This window comes from Myxine glutinosa, chromosome 14 (assembly GCF_964187855.1).
Source record: "Myxine glutinosa chromosome 14, kmMyxGlut1.1, whole genome shotgun sequence".
Taxonomy (NCBI): Eukaryota; Metazoa; Chordata; class Myxini; order Myxiniformes; family Myxinidae; genus Myxine; species Myxine glutinosa.
The window spans coordinates 35,557,829-35,575,091 of record NC_136274.1 but is presented as its reverse complement, the minus strand read 5'-3'; the positions used below and the strand labels follow the sequence as shown (position 1 = coordinate 35,575,091).

General features: G+C 46.4%; 1 protein-coding gene across 2 annotated transcripts in view; it reads left to right on the top strand.

The window, feature by feature from the left end:
- Positions 1-17,263, top strand: part of LOC137439616 (uncharacterized) — a 38,399-nt gene that overhangs the window by 14,219 nt on the left and 6,917 nt on the right. For both annotated transcript variants that reach the window (XR_010986959.2, XM_068135543.2), the window contains exon 8: positions 7,433-7,578. Coding sequence is in view for 1 of the 2 variants with exons in the window: in XM_068135543.2 (XP_067991644.2) it covers positions 7,433-7,578 (146 nt within the window). In the remaining variant the exon portion in view is untranslated. The remainder of the gene's footprint in view (positions 1-7,432; positions 7,579-17,263) is intronic.

The following is a 17,263-nucleotide window of genomic DNA, read 5'->3' as shown; positions in this document are numbered from 1 at the left end:
GTTGACGTCGGGGTTTACTTGCCGATTGGCAAATGCTGTTTCTGTCAGCCCTGGTGGTGCGGTTGGCTAATTGAGCCCATCGCCTTGCCGGCTGAGTTTAATAAGAACATTAGGGAAAAATCACAGGGAGGCAAGCACCTATAGGGGAATTTAACCCTACCTAGATAGCACAAATCCACTCCTCCATGTGGAGACACCTAAACACTTAACCGGACATTCGACCCTACTTGGATTCATCGAGATGGCTTCTTATTCTTCGTGACACTCGGAGCATGCTAATTTATTCGATTCTGACTTTCCTAAGGTATTTTCATCTCCTACCCCAACAAACGTAACAGTATTTTGTTGCACATCCCTTGCATGCAATAACTGCATCGAGCCTGTGACCCAATGATGTCACCAAACTCTTGGTATCTTCCTTTGAGATGCTTTGCCAAGTCTTTACTGCAGCCATTTTCAGTTGTTGTTTGTTTTGGGGGTTTCTGTCTTTAGTCTCCTTCACCAAGTGATATGCATGCTCCATTGGATTTAAATCAGGAGATTGACTTGGCCAGTCTAAAATCTTCCACTGTTTTTTCCCCCTAATGAACTCCTTGGTTGCATCGGCAGTGTGTTTTGGGTTATTGTTTGTCTGGTGAAGTGCCGCCCAATGTTTGTTTGGAGGCATTTTCTTGTACATAGGCAGACAAAATGTTTCTGTACACTTCCAAATTAATTCTGCTGCTGCCGTCATTAGTTACATCATCAATAAAGATGAGTGAGCCAGTTCCAGAGGCAACCATGCAAGCCCAAGTCATGACACTACCCCCACCGTGCTTCACAGATGAGGTAGTATGCGTTGGATCATATGCAGTTACTTCCTTTTTCTGTACTTTCATCGCTTTGGTAAAGCTTTATCTTGATTTCATCTGTCCATAAAACTTTGTCCCAGAACTCGATTGGCTTACATCTGTACTTCTTGGCATATTCTAATCTAGCCTGTTTTTGGTGATAATGAGAGGTTTGCATCTTGCAGTGTAGCCCTTGTAATTCTGCTGTCAAAGTCTTCTGCGAATGGTAGATTGTGATACTTTCACCACTGCATTCTGGAGGTTGTTGGTGATGTCACTGACGGCTCTTTTCGGGTTTTTCTTTACAGCTCTGATTTTTCTGTCATAAACTGCCAACAAACAGGCCAGATTAGAATCTGCCTAAAGTACACCAGTGGTTTCTTTCTTTTTCAAGATATTTAAAATTGTTGTATTCGTTATACCCAATGTTTATGCTATGATTCTAATTGCATTATTCTGTTCTTTCAGCTTCCAAATTGCTTATTTTTCTTTAATAGACAGTTCTCTGGCCTTCATGTTGGTTTATGGAGTCCGACTCCAAAAGCAAAGGTGAAAACCATGACTAGACATTCACAGCTCCTTTGTGTGACCAATCAATCCAACAAGAAACACCTGTCAGTCATTTGTTCCAATACTTATGGTTACCTAAAATGGGGGGACTGAACATAAAATGTCATTGTTCTACAATGGTAAAACATATATGTATACAAATACCAATAAATAAAAGCAGACCTTCTGTACTATTGCCTCATAATCATCCTTTGGTCTAACATCCAAATTTCTTGAGTATATAGCAATAATAACAAAATAGACTTCACTGTTGCAATACTGGTGGAGGGCACTGTATATAATATTTTCAGTGTTCAACTTAAACGTAATTAAAGTAGTCTTTGTGGCATCCTAAACCATGCTTGATCCCATTTTGTTTTAATGCTAAATCGCTATTGTATGCCGTGCGATATTTTGATTAACATATGGAAGTTTAGTTGCCGTGTCTCCAATTTGGGCTTCCCACGTGATGTTTAGTAGAATGGTGGTTTCATTTTTAAGCAATTCTAAGCTTGTCTGTTCTTAGGATGATCTGAAGAGTGACACTTAAAAAAAACAAAAAAACAAGGAAAAGCTTTTTGATTGTCTTTTCTTTTTTTGCATACAAACATGGAAGAGTGACATTACAGAGGGTATATGGGAATGCTGGGAGGATCTGGGTGACCTGGAGGTGTACAGAGGGATGAAATATCTGGAGGAGCAAGATTTTTTTTTTTGTTTTTTTTGTTTTTTTTGTATACAAGATCGAGGCTCGTGAAGGAGCGAACATTTATCACACAGAAAGACAAACCGACACATAAAACAAAAAGCATCGGGAGCGTTAGACAAGATGGGGAGAGAGGGGGAAGGACACAAACACAACATTTGAGAGCAGGAACCGAGAGACATGGAGACATCGAGAGATCTGTGGGAGGGAGAGGGCTTTGGGGGGGAGGCATGGGAAAGGGGGTGGGAGAGGCATAAAACATATGGACACTGCCAGGACTACCAGGAAAGAAGTTGGAATTACAAACAAGGTGGATCTGGGGTGAATTAGTGGGGGTAGAAAAGATCAAGGTTTTGGATGGGGGAAGATAAGAGATGGTGGTGAACAGCTGTTTTAAAGACCTGGAGGGAGGAGTGGGATTGAAGGGAGTGTGGGAGTTTGTTCCAGAGGCGGGAGAAAAGAGGAATGAAAGAGTGAAGGTGAGCAGAGAGCCGAGATTTTGGCAGTTTAACCATCAGAGGCTTGCTGGCAGATCTTGTGCGACCTGTAGGAATATTTGGGGGACAGAGCACAGAGAGAGCTGGGGGAGCAAGGCCGGAGAGGAGTCGGTAGAAGACAGAAAGACCACCTACCTACCTGCGGTGAGTGAGTGAAAGGCCCTCAGAGATAGCTTCATCGCGGGAGATTCCAATGATTCTGAAAGCTTTGGTTTCAACAGCGTGAAGCCGAGCTAGGTGTGAGGCAGGAGCACCAGCCCATAGGGGAGAACAGTATTCCATTGAGCTGCGGATGAAAGCCTTGTATGTGGTGAGGAGCTCAGGTGTGCCTAGGAAGGACTTCGCACGACGGAGGATGCCCAGTCGGCGACTGGCTTTGCAGGCCAGCTTGGAAATGTGGTTTTCCCAAGAAAGATCATGGCAGATAGTGAGACCCAAAAGCTTGAGCGACAGAACTTCTTGGAGAGGATTGTTGAGAAAGTAGATGGGAGGGTTGTCCAGTCGATCTTTTCGGAGAGACATAGTAAGAGTGTGAGATTTGTCAGGATTGAAAGACATGTTCCACTTGTTTGACCAGTCTATGATTTTGTCCAGGTCTTCAGAGAGTGAGGAGGCTGCAGACTGCCGATCTGAGGGAAGAGGAATGGAGCGGCAGAGAGTGGAGTCATCAGCAAAGAGATAGAGAGGATTTTCCAGAGAGTCGGAGAGATCATTGATAAAGACCAGAAAAAGCACAGGGCCCAGCACACACTGCCTTGGGGAACTCCAGCCTGAACAGGAAGGGGAGATGAGAGAAATCCATTCAGGGCCACACGTTGACTACGACCAGAGAGGAAGTCCGCAAGCCATGCATGGAGATTTCCATGGATACCATAGGAGTAGAGTTTGGTGAGCAGAGCTAGGTGCCAGACCGTATCGAAGGCACGTGATATGTCGAGGGAGACAGCTCTGATTTCCTGTTTGGCATTGAGGACCTCCATCCATTGTTGAGACAGGAGAAGCAGCATGTCCAGAGTAGAGTGACCTGGTCTGAATCCAAATTGATGATCAGAGATCAAGCCATTGGAGAAGAGGAAAGATTTCATATCCGAAGCAATGATGGATTCCATGACTTTGCTGATAATTGGGAGCAGGCTGATTGGTCTGTAGTTAAAAGGATCTGTTTTTGCACCTTTTTTGTGTAAAGCGGTAATGTTTGCTGATTTCCAGGATGCTGGCAGATGACCTTGAGCAAAAGATAGGGTGAAAAGAACAGAGAGAGGGTGAGATAGAGCGGCAGAGCAGGATTTTAGGACCCGTGGGCTGATGCCGTCTGGTCCAGTTGCAGAATCAGAGTCGAGGTTAGACAAAAACTCCTCCACCTTGTCAGGAGAGAAGGACACAGAGTCCAGGAGCAGTTGGGTTCGACTGGGAAAGGTGGGAACAGAGAGAGATGGGTTTGGGACTAAAGATTTAGAGGCAAACACAGAGTTGAGGCATTCGGCTTTGTCACGTGCGATGTCAACTGTGTGGCCATTTGAGGTAAGGGAGGGGATGGAGGGGGAACAAACACCAGAAACGGATTTGACCAGACGCCACCAGGATTTGGAGGAAGGAGACAGGTTTAGAGGCGGGAGTGCTTCCTGGCACTCCTGAGGGTAGACACACACTTGTTCCGAGCTTGGTGGAAGGAACTGAGATTGCCTTCAGTTGGATTAGCCTTCCAAGAGGCAAAGGCAAGTTGTTTCAGGGCAACTGCCTCACCACAAGATTCGGTGTACCATGGACGGGAGGAAGGGTAAGACAACTGAAGACGAGATGGGATAAATCTGTGCATGAGAGAGATCAGTTTGCTTTGGAAGAATTCCCAGGAAGAATTGATGTCAGAGGCGGTGGAGATGGGAGACCAATCCAGACGATTGATGGCTGCTTGAAGCCCGTCCCAGTCGGCCTGAGTGAAATGCCAGACTCTTCGACGCTGAGGAGGCTCTCTGAGAATGGCCAGAGAGATGTCCACTTTGACAAGCACATGATCAGAAGAACCGATTGGAGCAGAAGAAGAGCAGCAGACATTAGCAGGGAAGTTTGTCATAACCAAGTCGAGAAGAGAAGAAACTCCATTGGCTGAGATCCGGGTCGGGAAATTGACAGATTGTGTCAATCCCAGTGAGTCACAGAAGTCCTTTGCTGAGGTGCCATGACTGGTGAGAGAGGAACCCACACCCAACCAGGTGGCATGATGACAGTTGAAGTCACCACATATGAGGAAGAGAGAGTTGGGATGAGTGGATAGAAGTTGGTCCATGTTGTCAGAGAGTGAAATGTAAATTGAGTCATCAATGTTTGGGGGACGGTACAGAACACATATGAACAAAAGGTGGGAGCGGAGAGGAAGCCGTAGCCAGAGGTACTCCTGGGGGTGAGGAGGAGAGAGGGCAGTGCAAGGAGAATGAGGAAGAGAGTTTTTGATAAAGATAGCCACCCCACCACCAGGACGAGGCTCAGGTCTATCATACCGGAAGAGGGAGTAACCAGGAAGAGATATTGAGGAATCAGAGACATCTTGAAGGAGGAAAGTCTCTGTTAAGCAGATCAAGTCTGGATTGTCAGAAGCAACCTGTATGGAGAGATCAGTCAGGTTTGAGCGAAGGCCCCGGATGTTTGAGGTCCATACCGTTAAAGAAGAGAGAGGGGGAGCATCGGGTACAGGACAGGGGAGGGGAGGAGTAGGGTAAGATGAAGGATGAGAGGGGGAGGTAGGGAGAGCAGTTGATAGTGTCAGAGATTACAGAAGAGTTCCAAGAAAGGGAAGGATGAGGAGGATGAAAGGTTTGGTGGTGAAGGGATGAGGCAGAGTGAGGGGTTGTTTGAGGGGGGCATGGGACAGTAGAAGGTTGGGGGGGGTGGAGGCATGAGATAGAAGGGAGACGAGGTGGGGAGGAGGCAACTTTGAGGAGGGGGGAGGAGGGAGAATTTGAGAGGAATGGTATGGGGGGAGATTTGAATGGGAGGAGTTGGGGGGGAGTTTTGAAGGGGAGGAGTGAGGCGGGAGTTTAGGAGGGGAGGGGCAAGGGGGGAGTCTAGTAGTGGAGGGGCAAGGGGGGAGTTTAGGAGTGTAGGGGCAAGGGGGGGGATTTGGAGGGGAGGGGCAAGGGGGGACTTTAGGAGGGGAAGGGCAGGGGGGGAGTTCAGGAGTGGAGGGGCAAGGGGGGGATTTGGAGGGGAGGGGCAAGGGGGGACTTTAGGAGGGGAAGGGCAGGGGGGGAGTTCAGGAGTGGAGGGGCAAGGGGGGAGTTTAAGAGTGGAGGGGAAAGGGGGGAGTTTAGGAGTGTAGGTGTAAGGGGGGAGTTTAGGAGTGCAGGTGTAAGGGGGGGGATTTGGAGGGGAGGGGCAAGAGGGGAGTTTAGAAAGTGGATGATTAATGAAAGACGAACATTGATAACAAATTGGGTTTGTTGTGATTTTCAAGTTAGCAATCCGATTCAGAACGATGGAGGGGGGATGGAATGAATGTGAATTTAGACCATGTAGTGAGGGAGACGTATAAGATATTGAATTTCTTTTTTTTGACGTGGAATGAGTTGGAGAGGAAATTGAGAAAAGCCTTTTAAATAGGAAGAAAAACAGCGTGTTGTAATATACCACTGAATAAACCACTGAAGGGGAAAGGTTAAACATATTTAAAATAATATTTAAACAGAACCGTGAACAATCTTATATGCACAAAATACCAACGGGGGGAGGGCCGAGAGGGACCACCACGAGTCACGTGAACAGGGCAAAAGGTGGATGGCAAGGAGATAATGGGGGCGGGGCGAAAAGCACCGCGATACACCTGGACAAAGTACAGGATGAGACAACGGCACACGTGGAGAAAGGAAAAATAAATGTTTTTTTTTGTTTGTTTGTTTTGGGGGGGGGGTGGGTGGGGTGGGGTGGGGATTTAAAACGTTAGACAGAGAGTATTATGTTCGGTGTAGAAGGGAAAAACTGAGAGCCAAGCAAAACACGATGTAGGGGACTTAAGTTAACAAACACCGACAGGGGTACAAGGCCGCACACGAGGCGCAGAATAGGATTAATTAATTACAAGTTACAGGAAATTCAAACCAAAACTAACTGTAAACAAACAATAAAGCATGGACGATAAAGTAACGAGTTGAAATTTGACAAACGCACGAATGAAAAAATAACCACTTTGGATGCCCGGAGAGAAACCAAGCCTCCAGGTCGGAAGCTTCAACAACTAGGCCGCGTGGCCGCACGCGGCACGAGATACTCGACTATTTTTTACAGGTATGAAAGATTAACCCCGATAAAACTTCCGAGGGACACTTAAAAGGTACACACACGTAAGATAAACAGTTTAGACAAGAATACAAATGTGACAATGACTTAGCTTCGAGCGTGCGTGAAGATCGTGGAACAGCTTCGAAAATCCGTGATTGGGGGAAGAGGAGACACCAGGCTGATTCATTCCTTGACTTGTGGCGTATCCAATCACAAAATTATGTCCCTTAATGCATTTTAAACAAAAATGTAGTGCCTCTCAGGTTACAGTCTGCACACACTGATCATGGCTGTTCTTGTTTCATGTCTGGTGCACAACAGGAATGCAGAAATGGCATACATGAGGAGTCTCGTAATTCTTTGAAGGAAATATTTTGAAATGTGTTTCAGGGTCGTTTAATGTTTGCCGGAACACAATGGCGTACCAGTGTGAGATGGGGGGAGGGACAGTATGCTGGTCACTTAACTATACCACTACGTTCAACAAAAGATATGGATTATTGGAGGTGCTGACATTGTACTAAACCAGACATGCTTGCAATTTCTTGCGCTAAACCACTAACTCTTACTACACCCTTCAGCCAAGCCGCTGTTTGAATCAGATTGATGAAGTGTGCCTCACCATTGAGAAAACCATAAACCAAACGGTGCAGACAACGCTGAACCAGCTTGGGCGAGACTGTGAGGTCATCGTGAATGCTGCAACTCAACGACTAATGCAAGACTGGTTAGTTCCTTACAAAACCGTTTGTCATCCCCTTCACTTAGAATTCTAACTCTAATCATTTAATTATTTATGGTTTGCAAGTATCGATATATTGCAATTGGCCTGTTTGGCATTCACAACTGAGCACTTGCTTACTAATGCTAGAATTGCAGGTTGAACTAATCCAATATACACATAGACTAATCCAATTTGTCCTGCACTTGTGATGTACCTGTGAAAATCCGTCCATGAACACTACTACTACTAATCCACATGCCCACTAAGGAGCGTAGAAACCCCTTTGGAGGTTGGCCTTTTTTTTTTTTTTTGTATACTTTGTCGAGGCTCATAAGAGCTAACACATAGAACATATAATAAAGGAAGTGGCAGAGAAGGAAGCACAAGAGTAGAGAACAGGGACATTAGGAGATCTGTGGAAGAGGGAGGGCTGGGGCAGGGTACATGGGATAAACAAAATGGACACTACAGGGGATTTCAGGAAGGAAAACAGAGAACTTGAAGGGGGTGGGTTTGGGGTGGATTAATGGGGGTAGAAAATATCAAGGTTTTGGATGGGAGAGACATGCTGAGTGTGTGAGATTTATAAGAATTGAAAGACAAGTTCCACAAGTTTGAGCAGCTTGTAATTTTATCCAGTTTTGCGGAGTGAAGAGGCTGCTGCCTGTCGATCTGAAAAGATTGAGCCGGCAGAGGGTGGAGTCGTCATCAAAAAGAGTATTTCCAGAGGGTTAGAGAGATCATTGATGAAGATTAGAAGAAGCACAGGGCCCATAATGCTGCCTTGAGGAACTCCAGCCTGGACAAGAAGGGGAGATGAGATAATTCCATGTAGAGCCACTGACAGACGAGGAGGTCTGCGAGCCATGCATGGAGATTTCCATGGATACCATAAAAGGAGAGTTTGGTGAGCAGGGCAGGGTGCCAGACCGTATCGAAGGCACGTGATATGTCAAGGGAGACGGCTCTAATTTCCTGTTTGGCATTGAGGACCTCCATCCATTGTTGAGACAGCTGAAGCAGCATGTCCAGAGTAGTGTGACCTGGTCTGAATCCAAATTGATGATCTGGGATCAAGCCATTGGAGAAGAGGAAGGATTTGATATCAGAAGCAATGATGGATTCCATGACATTCATGATAATTGGGAGCAGGCTGATTGGTCTGGAGTTGCAAGGATCTGTTTTTGCACCTTTTTGTGTAAAGTGGTAATGTTTGCTGATTTCCAAGATGATGGCAGATGACCTTGAGCAAAAGAGCGTGAAGAGAACAGAGAGAGGGTATGAAAGAGCGACGGAGCAGGATTTTAGGACCTGTGGGCTGATGCCGGCTGGTCCAGTTGCAGAATCAGAGTCGAGAATTGACAGAAACTTCTCCACCTTGTCAGGAGAGAAGGACGCAGAGTCCAGTAGCAGCTGGGTTGGACTGGGTAAGGTGGGTACAGACAGAAATGGGTTTGGGACACAAGATTTTGAGGCAAACACAGAGTTGAGGCATTCGGCTTTTTCACGTGCAGTGTCAGCTGTGGAGCCGTTTGAGGTAAGGGAGGGGGTGGAGGGGGGAACAAACACCAGAAACGGATTTGACCAGATGCCACCAAGATTTGGAGGAGGGAAACAACTTTGAGAGTTCAGTCTTGAGAGTAGAGAGATGGTGTTTCCTGGCACTCCTGAGGGTAGACACAAACTGGTTCCGAGCTTTGTGAAAGGAATGGAGATTACCTTTCGTTGGATTTGCCTTCAATGAGGCAAAGGTAAGTTGTTTCATGGCAACTGCCTCACCACAAGCTTCAGTGTACCATGGACGGGAGGAAGGGTGTGACAACTGAAGACGAGATGGGATAAATCTGTGCATGAGAGAGAGAAGTTTACTTTGGAAGAATTCCCAGGATGATTTGATGTCAGAGCCAGTAGAGATGGGAGACCAGTCCAGATGATTGATGGCTGCTTGAAGGCCATGCCAGTCGGCCTGAGTGAAATGCTAGACTCGTTGACGCTGAGGAGGCTCTCTGAGAATGGCCATAGAGATGTCCACTTTAACAAGTACATGATAAGATGAACCGATTGGAGCAGAAGAATAACAGCAGACATTTGCAGGGAGGTTAGTCATAACAAAATCCAGAAGACATGATGTGCCGTTGACTGAGATCTGTGTCGGCATATTGACAGATTGGGTCAGTCCCAATGAGTCGCAGAAGTCCTTTGCTGAGGTGCCATGGCAGGTAGGTGTGAGAGGTACCCACACCCAGCTAGCTGGTATGATGAAAATTGAAGTCACCACATATGAGGAAGAGAGTTGGGATGAGTGGATGGTGGACGGTACAACATACACAAAAACAAAAGGTGGGAGCAGAGGGTAAGCCGTAGCCAGAGGTACTCCTGGGTGTGTGGTGGAAGCATGCAACCTGTATGGAGAGGTCAGTCATGTTTGAGTGAAGGCCCAGGATGTTTGAGGTCCATACCGTTGAGGAGGGGGAGAATTGGATACAAGAGGGGAGGGGTAGGGTAAGTGAGGTAGGAGAAGGGGAGGTAGGGAGAGCTGTTGACAGTGTGTCAGAGGTTGCAGAAGAGCTAGGAGAGGGGGCAGGATGAGGACAAAAGGCTAGGTGGTGATGAGATGAGGCACAGTGAGAAGTTTATTGAGGGGGCAGAGGGAAGTAGAAAATTGAAGGAGGTGAAGGAATTACTTGAAAGAGTGAGGAAGAGGGGAGATTTGAATGGGAGGGGTGAGGGAGGGGCGTTTTGAAGGGAGGCGAGGGGATAGTTTTGAAGGGGAGAGGTGAGGGGATAGTTTTGAAGGGGAGGGGAGAGGTGAGGGGATAGTTTTGAAGGGGAGGGGAGAGGTGAGAGGATAGTTTTGAAGGGGAGGGGAGAGGTGAGGGGATAGTTTTGAAGGGGAGGGGAGAGGTGAGGGAATAGTTTTGAAGGGGAGGGGGGAGGGGAGGGGTGAGTTTTGAAGGAGAGGGGGTGAGGAGAGTTTTGAAGGGGAGGAGAGGGGTGAGGGGAGAGTTTGAGGAGAGAGGAGAGGGGTGAGGGAAAGGTAGTGATGGAATGGGGGTAGGAGAAAGTAGAGGGAGGGGACATTGAGTGGGATGCTGGTATGAAATAGGGTTTGTAGGATAGGGGCAAGTAGAAATGGGGGAGGGAACAGACACTGAAGATGTACAAAAGGAACGATTAATAAAATACAAACCTCCATTGCAAGCTGGGGTTCTTGAAATTTTCAAGTCGGATATACATTTGAAAACGTTAGAGGGGTGATATAAAGGTGAGTTTAGAGAATGTAGAAAGGAAGAGCTGTATGTGTTGGTATGGTTGAAGGATTTATTAAAGACAAACTTTTGAAGAGGAAAAAGAAGAGTATAATTCTATGAAGTCCCTGTATAATAGAATACAGAATTCGACATGGGAGAAAGGAAATTTAAACAATTTAAATGGTAGCGTGAAGACCATCAGGGTAAGAGAGGAGGAGGAGGAGGAGGAGGAGGAGGAGGAGGAGGAGGAGGAGGAGGAGGAGGACGACGATGCTATCCCGCTGGTGCCGACGCATGAAACCAGGAATGAATCTATGAACGATTCGTTCCCCCAGGAGCCAGTGACTGAATCACGAACAAGAGAGCATCCGTCCACGGCACGGCCGAAAGACAATGAACCAAGACGAGGAGACGGCCGGTTAATCCACTATCCAGCAACCGAGAGACTATGTTAGGATCACCAGTCTTTTATAATTCATCCCCTGACGTCATCCTCATCCTAATCCAACCAGTCCGTGCTAACCCGCCGGCTCCAGAACGTTCTCGCTGACATCGTTCCACCAATCCCCGAGCGCCTTTTGCTCCCTCTAACCAATCACTGCGCTTGGGGGCGTGAACCCACGGACCTGCCTGCTTCGATGTTGCTATCCAAGTTGGTGTTATCAGCCATTGCGCTCAATGTCCTGCTTCCGGAATGTTTTATTGAATGCCATAAAATGCACGATTCTAACGTGTCTAATGCGGTGCCATAAGGGACATAGGGATAAATCACAGAGGGAACAACATACAAGGAATTGATTAACCCTTATTGTCTAAGCTAGTTAACATGCCCCACTCCTCATAATGGGGATGAAGATACACCTTGATGTCAGAATCCGAACACACGGTCTAAACAAGTGAAGTACTTATTACATCAAGGTTTCTTCATGACATTCGGAGCACCTACCTATACAAATCTACCTGAACGAAAGTAATCACTGTCTACCCCCGACAAACGTATTGTTGTTATTATTATTGAGGGGCTGTTAGAAGAGTAAAGCAAAAACTTGAAGAAAAGAATGTTGAGCTATTTGTAGGCTATGAGCCGAGGGGTCGACCATGCTCAATCAGAGGGAGGATGGCTAACAGTTATTTTTGGCAAGGCCAAGGTCCCTAGTGCTGAAAAAAATGTGATAGCAGTGTGAAACTCTTAGCCGTATCTGTGTTATCACATTTGTCAGATCACCCATTTATCGCTTTTCGGGTCATTTTTCCCGCTTAAGATTTAGGGGGTGGGGTTAGTTTTTTGGCTCTCAAATAATATCACGTGTATATATCAGCTAGTGTGGTATATCAGGTAAAAGGTTATTGAATTACCTTTCAAATGATGTATAGAAAGTGCCTGTGTGATCTATAGTAACCTCTTTATAATGATTATTAAAACATAATTATTTCCACCAACTCTCAAAACTTCATCACAAAATCCCCAATTTTAGGAACAAAAATAGGCAAAAATCAAAAGGTATGTAAAAGGTATGTTTCGATTTGAGACACACATACAGTATAATTAGAGTCAATATCCTCACACATATGATCATGATGTGCTATGAAATTCAATGCAATATGTGTAGACATGCTAATACGAATGTTGTCATCAATGTCAATATTTTCATTATATTTTAGGTGATTTGCAACCATGACAGCGGTGCACGACATCTAATGTATTTCTCTTTGTAGATTTGTTGGTGCAGAATACATTTTTAAGCAACTATAGCAACTGATGCTAATTTGTAGTAGTGGTGGTGGTGGTGGTGGTCTCATTCGATATTATGTGTCTTTCCAGGTGAGACGGTGGTGGTGATATTGGTGGTGGTGAAACAGAGTGTACCGCAGATAGACAATTGAACAAATACTTGCAATGGAGATTGCGATCACTCAGAAAGTTCCCAAGGACGTTTGTATCATTCATAAGCTATCGTTAGATGTCAAACCAGAAGATCCGCTCATAAGCCCTCAAACATTCGATTTGTGGACTACATTGCTGGATGCGGCCAAAATACGGAACCATGCACCCATTCTCGACCTTGCTCAGTCGCTGCCAGAGAAGGAGATTCCCCGAGTATTCTACCACAGGCAGTGCAGGAGCGTGTTCACCATGAAGCGAGATTTGGAAGCACTGAAACGAAAAGCTGAATCCAATTTAACCGACGATGCTGCTGCAACATGTTCAGCGAGCAAGAGACAAGCCAGAAGGGCATCTTCGGAATCACGCATCTATGAACCGGATTGTATATTCTGTGGAAAGACCAAGTGGTGCAAGGGAACGTCATCCCGTGAAAAGTTGAGCAAGGCTGTTGATCTGAGAGCAGATGAAACGCTGCGAAACAGCGCCGTGCGTAAATGTGACACGAAAATCATGGCTGCCACAAGTAGAGACATTGTGGCAGCTGAAGCACGATACCATTTCTCTTGCTACAGAAGTTACACGAGACCAAGCACTAAAGATGCACATGACAGAAACACGGCCGCCACAAACGAATCTGACTACACTGAAGAAGAAGCATACAATGAGTTGCTCGTATACATCCGGAACCATATAATCCCGAATAAGGAAATTGTTAGGATGACAACGCTGGTAGAGCACCTACAATCGATAATGACATCAAGAGGGTTGCATGGGATAAGAACTGCTACAAGAAAAAACCTCGCACGGAAACTGGAAACTGATCTTGGAAATAGCGTTCACATCTTTCAAGACAACAGTGGAAAACTGATTGTCGTACCTGATAATGTAACACTACAAGATGCTGTCAAAGAAATACAAACACTTAAACAACAACTGAGCATTTGGAAAGGGAAATCATCAAACATGTCCAAAGTCATTGATCAGACATCGACACACATCAGATCGATGATAAGGAAGGATAACAAACCAACTCCATGGCCCTATCATCCAGCCGACGTCGACAATGACTCTTTCGTCGTTCCCGTCTATCTCCAGCGCTTTATGCTTGGCCTCTTGACTGGAGATCCGGAAAACGAGCTTCCATCAAACAGGGTCATCATGCTGATGCAATCTTTCAGCCAGGACATTATCTATGCAGTGAGCTGTGGACAACAAAAGCCTCAAACACATGTTGCTCCCATATGCAGTTAAGACTCTCACAGGGAACGTAGAACTAATTCGCACATTGAACCATCTTGGACATGCAATATCCTACACTCAACTGGAGGAAAATGACACTGCACTATGTCTTCAAAAACTTGCAGCAAACTTAAATGAGCAAACAGTCCTACCAAGCAGCATCCAGCCGTATGTATTCACAAACTTGGCATGGGATAACATTGATAGACTGGAAGAGACGCTGACCGGGAAAGGAACAACACATCGAGTCAATGGCATTGCAGTGCAGGCCAAAATGTATGGACCACACCTTCCAAAGGAGCCACTTCCGAAGATCGAGAAGCTCAAGCAAAGAACAGTCTGCATAACAGAAGAAACACTGCCTGTCTACATTGCAGGTGAACGTGTTGGGCCTCATCCACTACAAACATTATCAACAGCTGCAGCGGAAAACAAGATGGCTATGGAAGTTGCTCAAATCAAGAATCTTCTTTGGGTCATTGCCCGTCAGGTGGACCCAGTAACACAAAAAACACCAAGTTGGACAGGATTCAACATCACCGTCAGGGCATCTATCAGCATCTCTCAGGATATTGTTAGATATATGCCTACAATAAATGCACCAGCTACAGAGATGTCCACAGTCGCAGAAATCTTGAAGCAGTCTGAAAGCGTCGTCATGGATCAGGCCCTGTATGCTAAGGCTGCCGAGATCGTCTGGAAACACACAGACACATATGCTAACATCGTACTTAGCCTCGGCACGTTCCACACAATCTACAATGTGATGTCGATTCTTGGTGCTCGTTTCCAAGATGCTGGTCTTAGAGACTTTTGCATCGAAACAGGAATCGTCGCAGAAGGCTCACTCAATCGGGTTATGGAGGGGAAGATGTACAACCGAGCAGTCCGTGTACATAAGAGCATCTACGAAGCATTCATGAGGCTTGCGTGGATTGAATTTCTCCCTTGGTTGGAAAAGATGCGACCAGAGGCAACACAGACGGTCACTACGTTGTTAGCAGAAGTTGCTGAATTGGGACAAGATGAGAGCCAGTGGAACAACCTGTTGGAAGATCAATCGTGTGAAGAAGTTCAGGCTGTTTGGAAGCAATTCCTGCATCACCTTTGTCATGATAATGGTGAATTGTCGTCATTCTGGATGTCGTACGTGGATATCGTTGAAACGGTCTTGCTTGCTCTACTGCGCGCTTCCCGAGAAGGTAATTGGCCATTACATCTATCTGCTATCCAAGCCATGATTCCTTGGTGCTTCGCATACGACAAAATCAACTATGCACGGTATTTATCAGCATACTACGCACAAATGACAAACCTTCCAACGCAGCACCCTGGCATCTTCCAAGCGTTCTCGGATGGGTACTTCTCAGTTCAAATGTCAAAAAGCAATCCGTTTGGACGCATTCCAGTTGACCAAACTACTGAGGTCATTGTCAACAAAGACACACAGACACCAGGTGGCACTACCAGGTTCAACTTGAAATCTGGAGCAGTGAAGCGCTACTATGTCACATCCGAACACAGGAGTGCGTTTCTCTGCCAGATGAGGGAAATGGTGAATGTGAGCAACACACACGTACAACACGCGGATCTGCAGCAAACACGGATCAAGAAAGATGAGGACGCTGTATCATCACTGATAACTCTGATCCAGAGTTGGGTGAACCCATTCACTATGGCCAGCTCTCTCATCAGTATTTCCACCGCACGCGCAGCCCCTCCAAATATTGCCAAGGATCTGGAGAAAGCATGGGAAGTCGGACACAAGTGCTACACAAACTTCAAGATTGAGCGACTTGAGAGCAACCCACCAATCAAGAAATTCCACGACCCTTTGCAACTGAACAAGCTGAAGACTTTCAGCAACCTCACTAAGAAGAAGGAATGCAGAAGCAATGGCAGGGCAGTAATTCTTCAAGCAGACAGAGCTCTATTTGGTAGAATTATCGTGATGGCACAGGGCCGAGATCTTCACATGGCAGAGGTGCTATCTCATCCTCTAGGTCCCTTGCCATGGGCCCTGGCGACACCCGAAGGCCTTCTACGGAAAACCAACAAAGCTGCCCTAGCCACGGCCTTGCAAAGGACTGTGACCCCGGCTGAAAGGATACCCGACAATTCGGCAACAATTATTGACGGGATGCTCCTTATACAGAAGGTGGCAGGTGATCAAACTACATTTGCCGAAGTGGCCATGATTGTCCTATCCATGGCCCTGAAGGATGGATGCAGTAGCCAGAGGATCGATGTCGTCTTTGACACCTACAAGGAGACTTCCATCAAAAACAGCGAACGGTTAACCAGGGGGGAAGAACTTGGACTTGAGCTGAAAAACATCACGGCATCTCAAATTGTAAGGCAATGGCGCAAGTTTCTCAGCTATGTTGGGAACAAGTCAAGTCTTATCATGTTCCTGGTCGAAGAGTGGAAGAAACCAGAGTACATCAGACGCCTACAGGGAAAGGTTCTCTTTGTAACATGCGATGACAAGTGTTATCAGATCACATCTGATGCTAGCCAAGAAGTAGTGGCCCTGGAAAGCACACACGAGGAAGCAGATGGTCGTCTGTTCTTGCATGCTGCCCATGCTGCCGCACATGGATACCAGTCTGTGCTTATTAGCTCAGATGACACCGACGTACTTGTCATTGGCTTGGCATTTCATACCAAGATTCATGCCAAGTTGTTTCAGAAATGTGGCACCAAAGCAAGGGCTAAAATCCTAGACATAGGGAAAATAGGAAAGTCAGTCGGCACAAATGTATGTCAGGCCCTAATTGGAATGCATGCCTATACCGGATGCGACACAGTCAGCACGTTCGCTGGACGAGGAAAACTGACTGCACTAAAACTCATCAGAACCAACAAAGATGTGCAGGATGCATGTACACAGCTGGGAGAGGACTGGGACGTCAGTGAGGAACTGATGGATAAATTGGAGAACTTCACTTGTCTCATGTACGCACCGAAGTCGGGGACAGTGAAGGTGAATGACTTGAGATATCACCTGTTCTGTGCCAAGAGGGGAGAGATCGACAGTCACCAGCTACCTCCGTGCAAAGACTGCTTAACCAAACATGCACAGCGAGCCAACTATCAAGCCGCTATTTGGAAGAGGAGTCTCAAGATGGATCCAGCAGTACCGAGTCCAATCGGGAAAGGATGGCACTGGGATATCCAGGATGGTCGCGTGCAGCTGGCAGTCGACTGGATGCAAGGACAGCCCGCACCACAGGCGGTTCTGGATTTACTGGCATGCACTTGTTCGAAAAGATGCACACTACCCATGTGTGTCTGCATGGCCAGTGGTTTG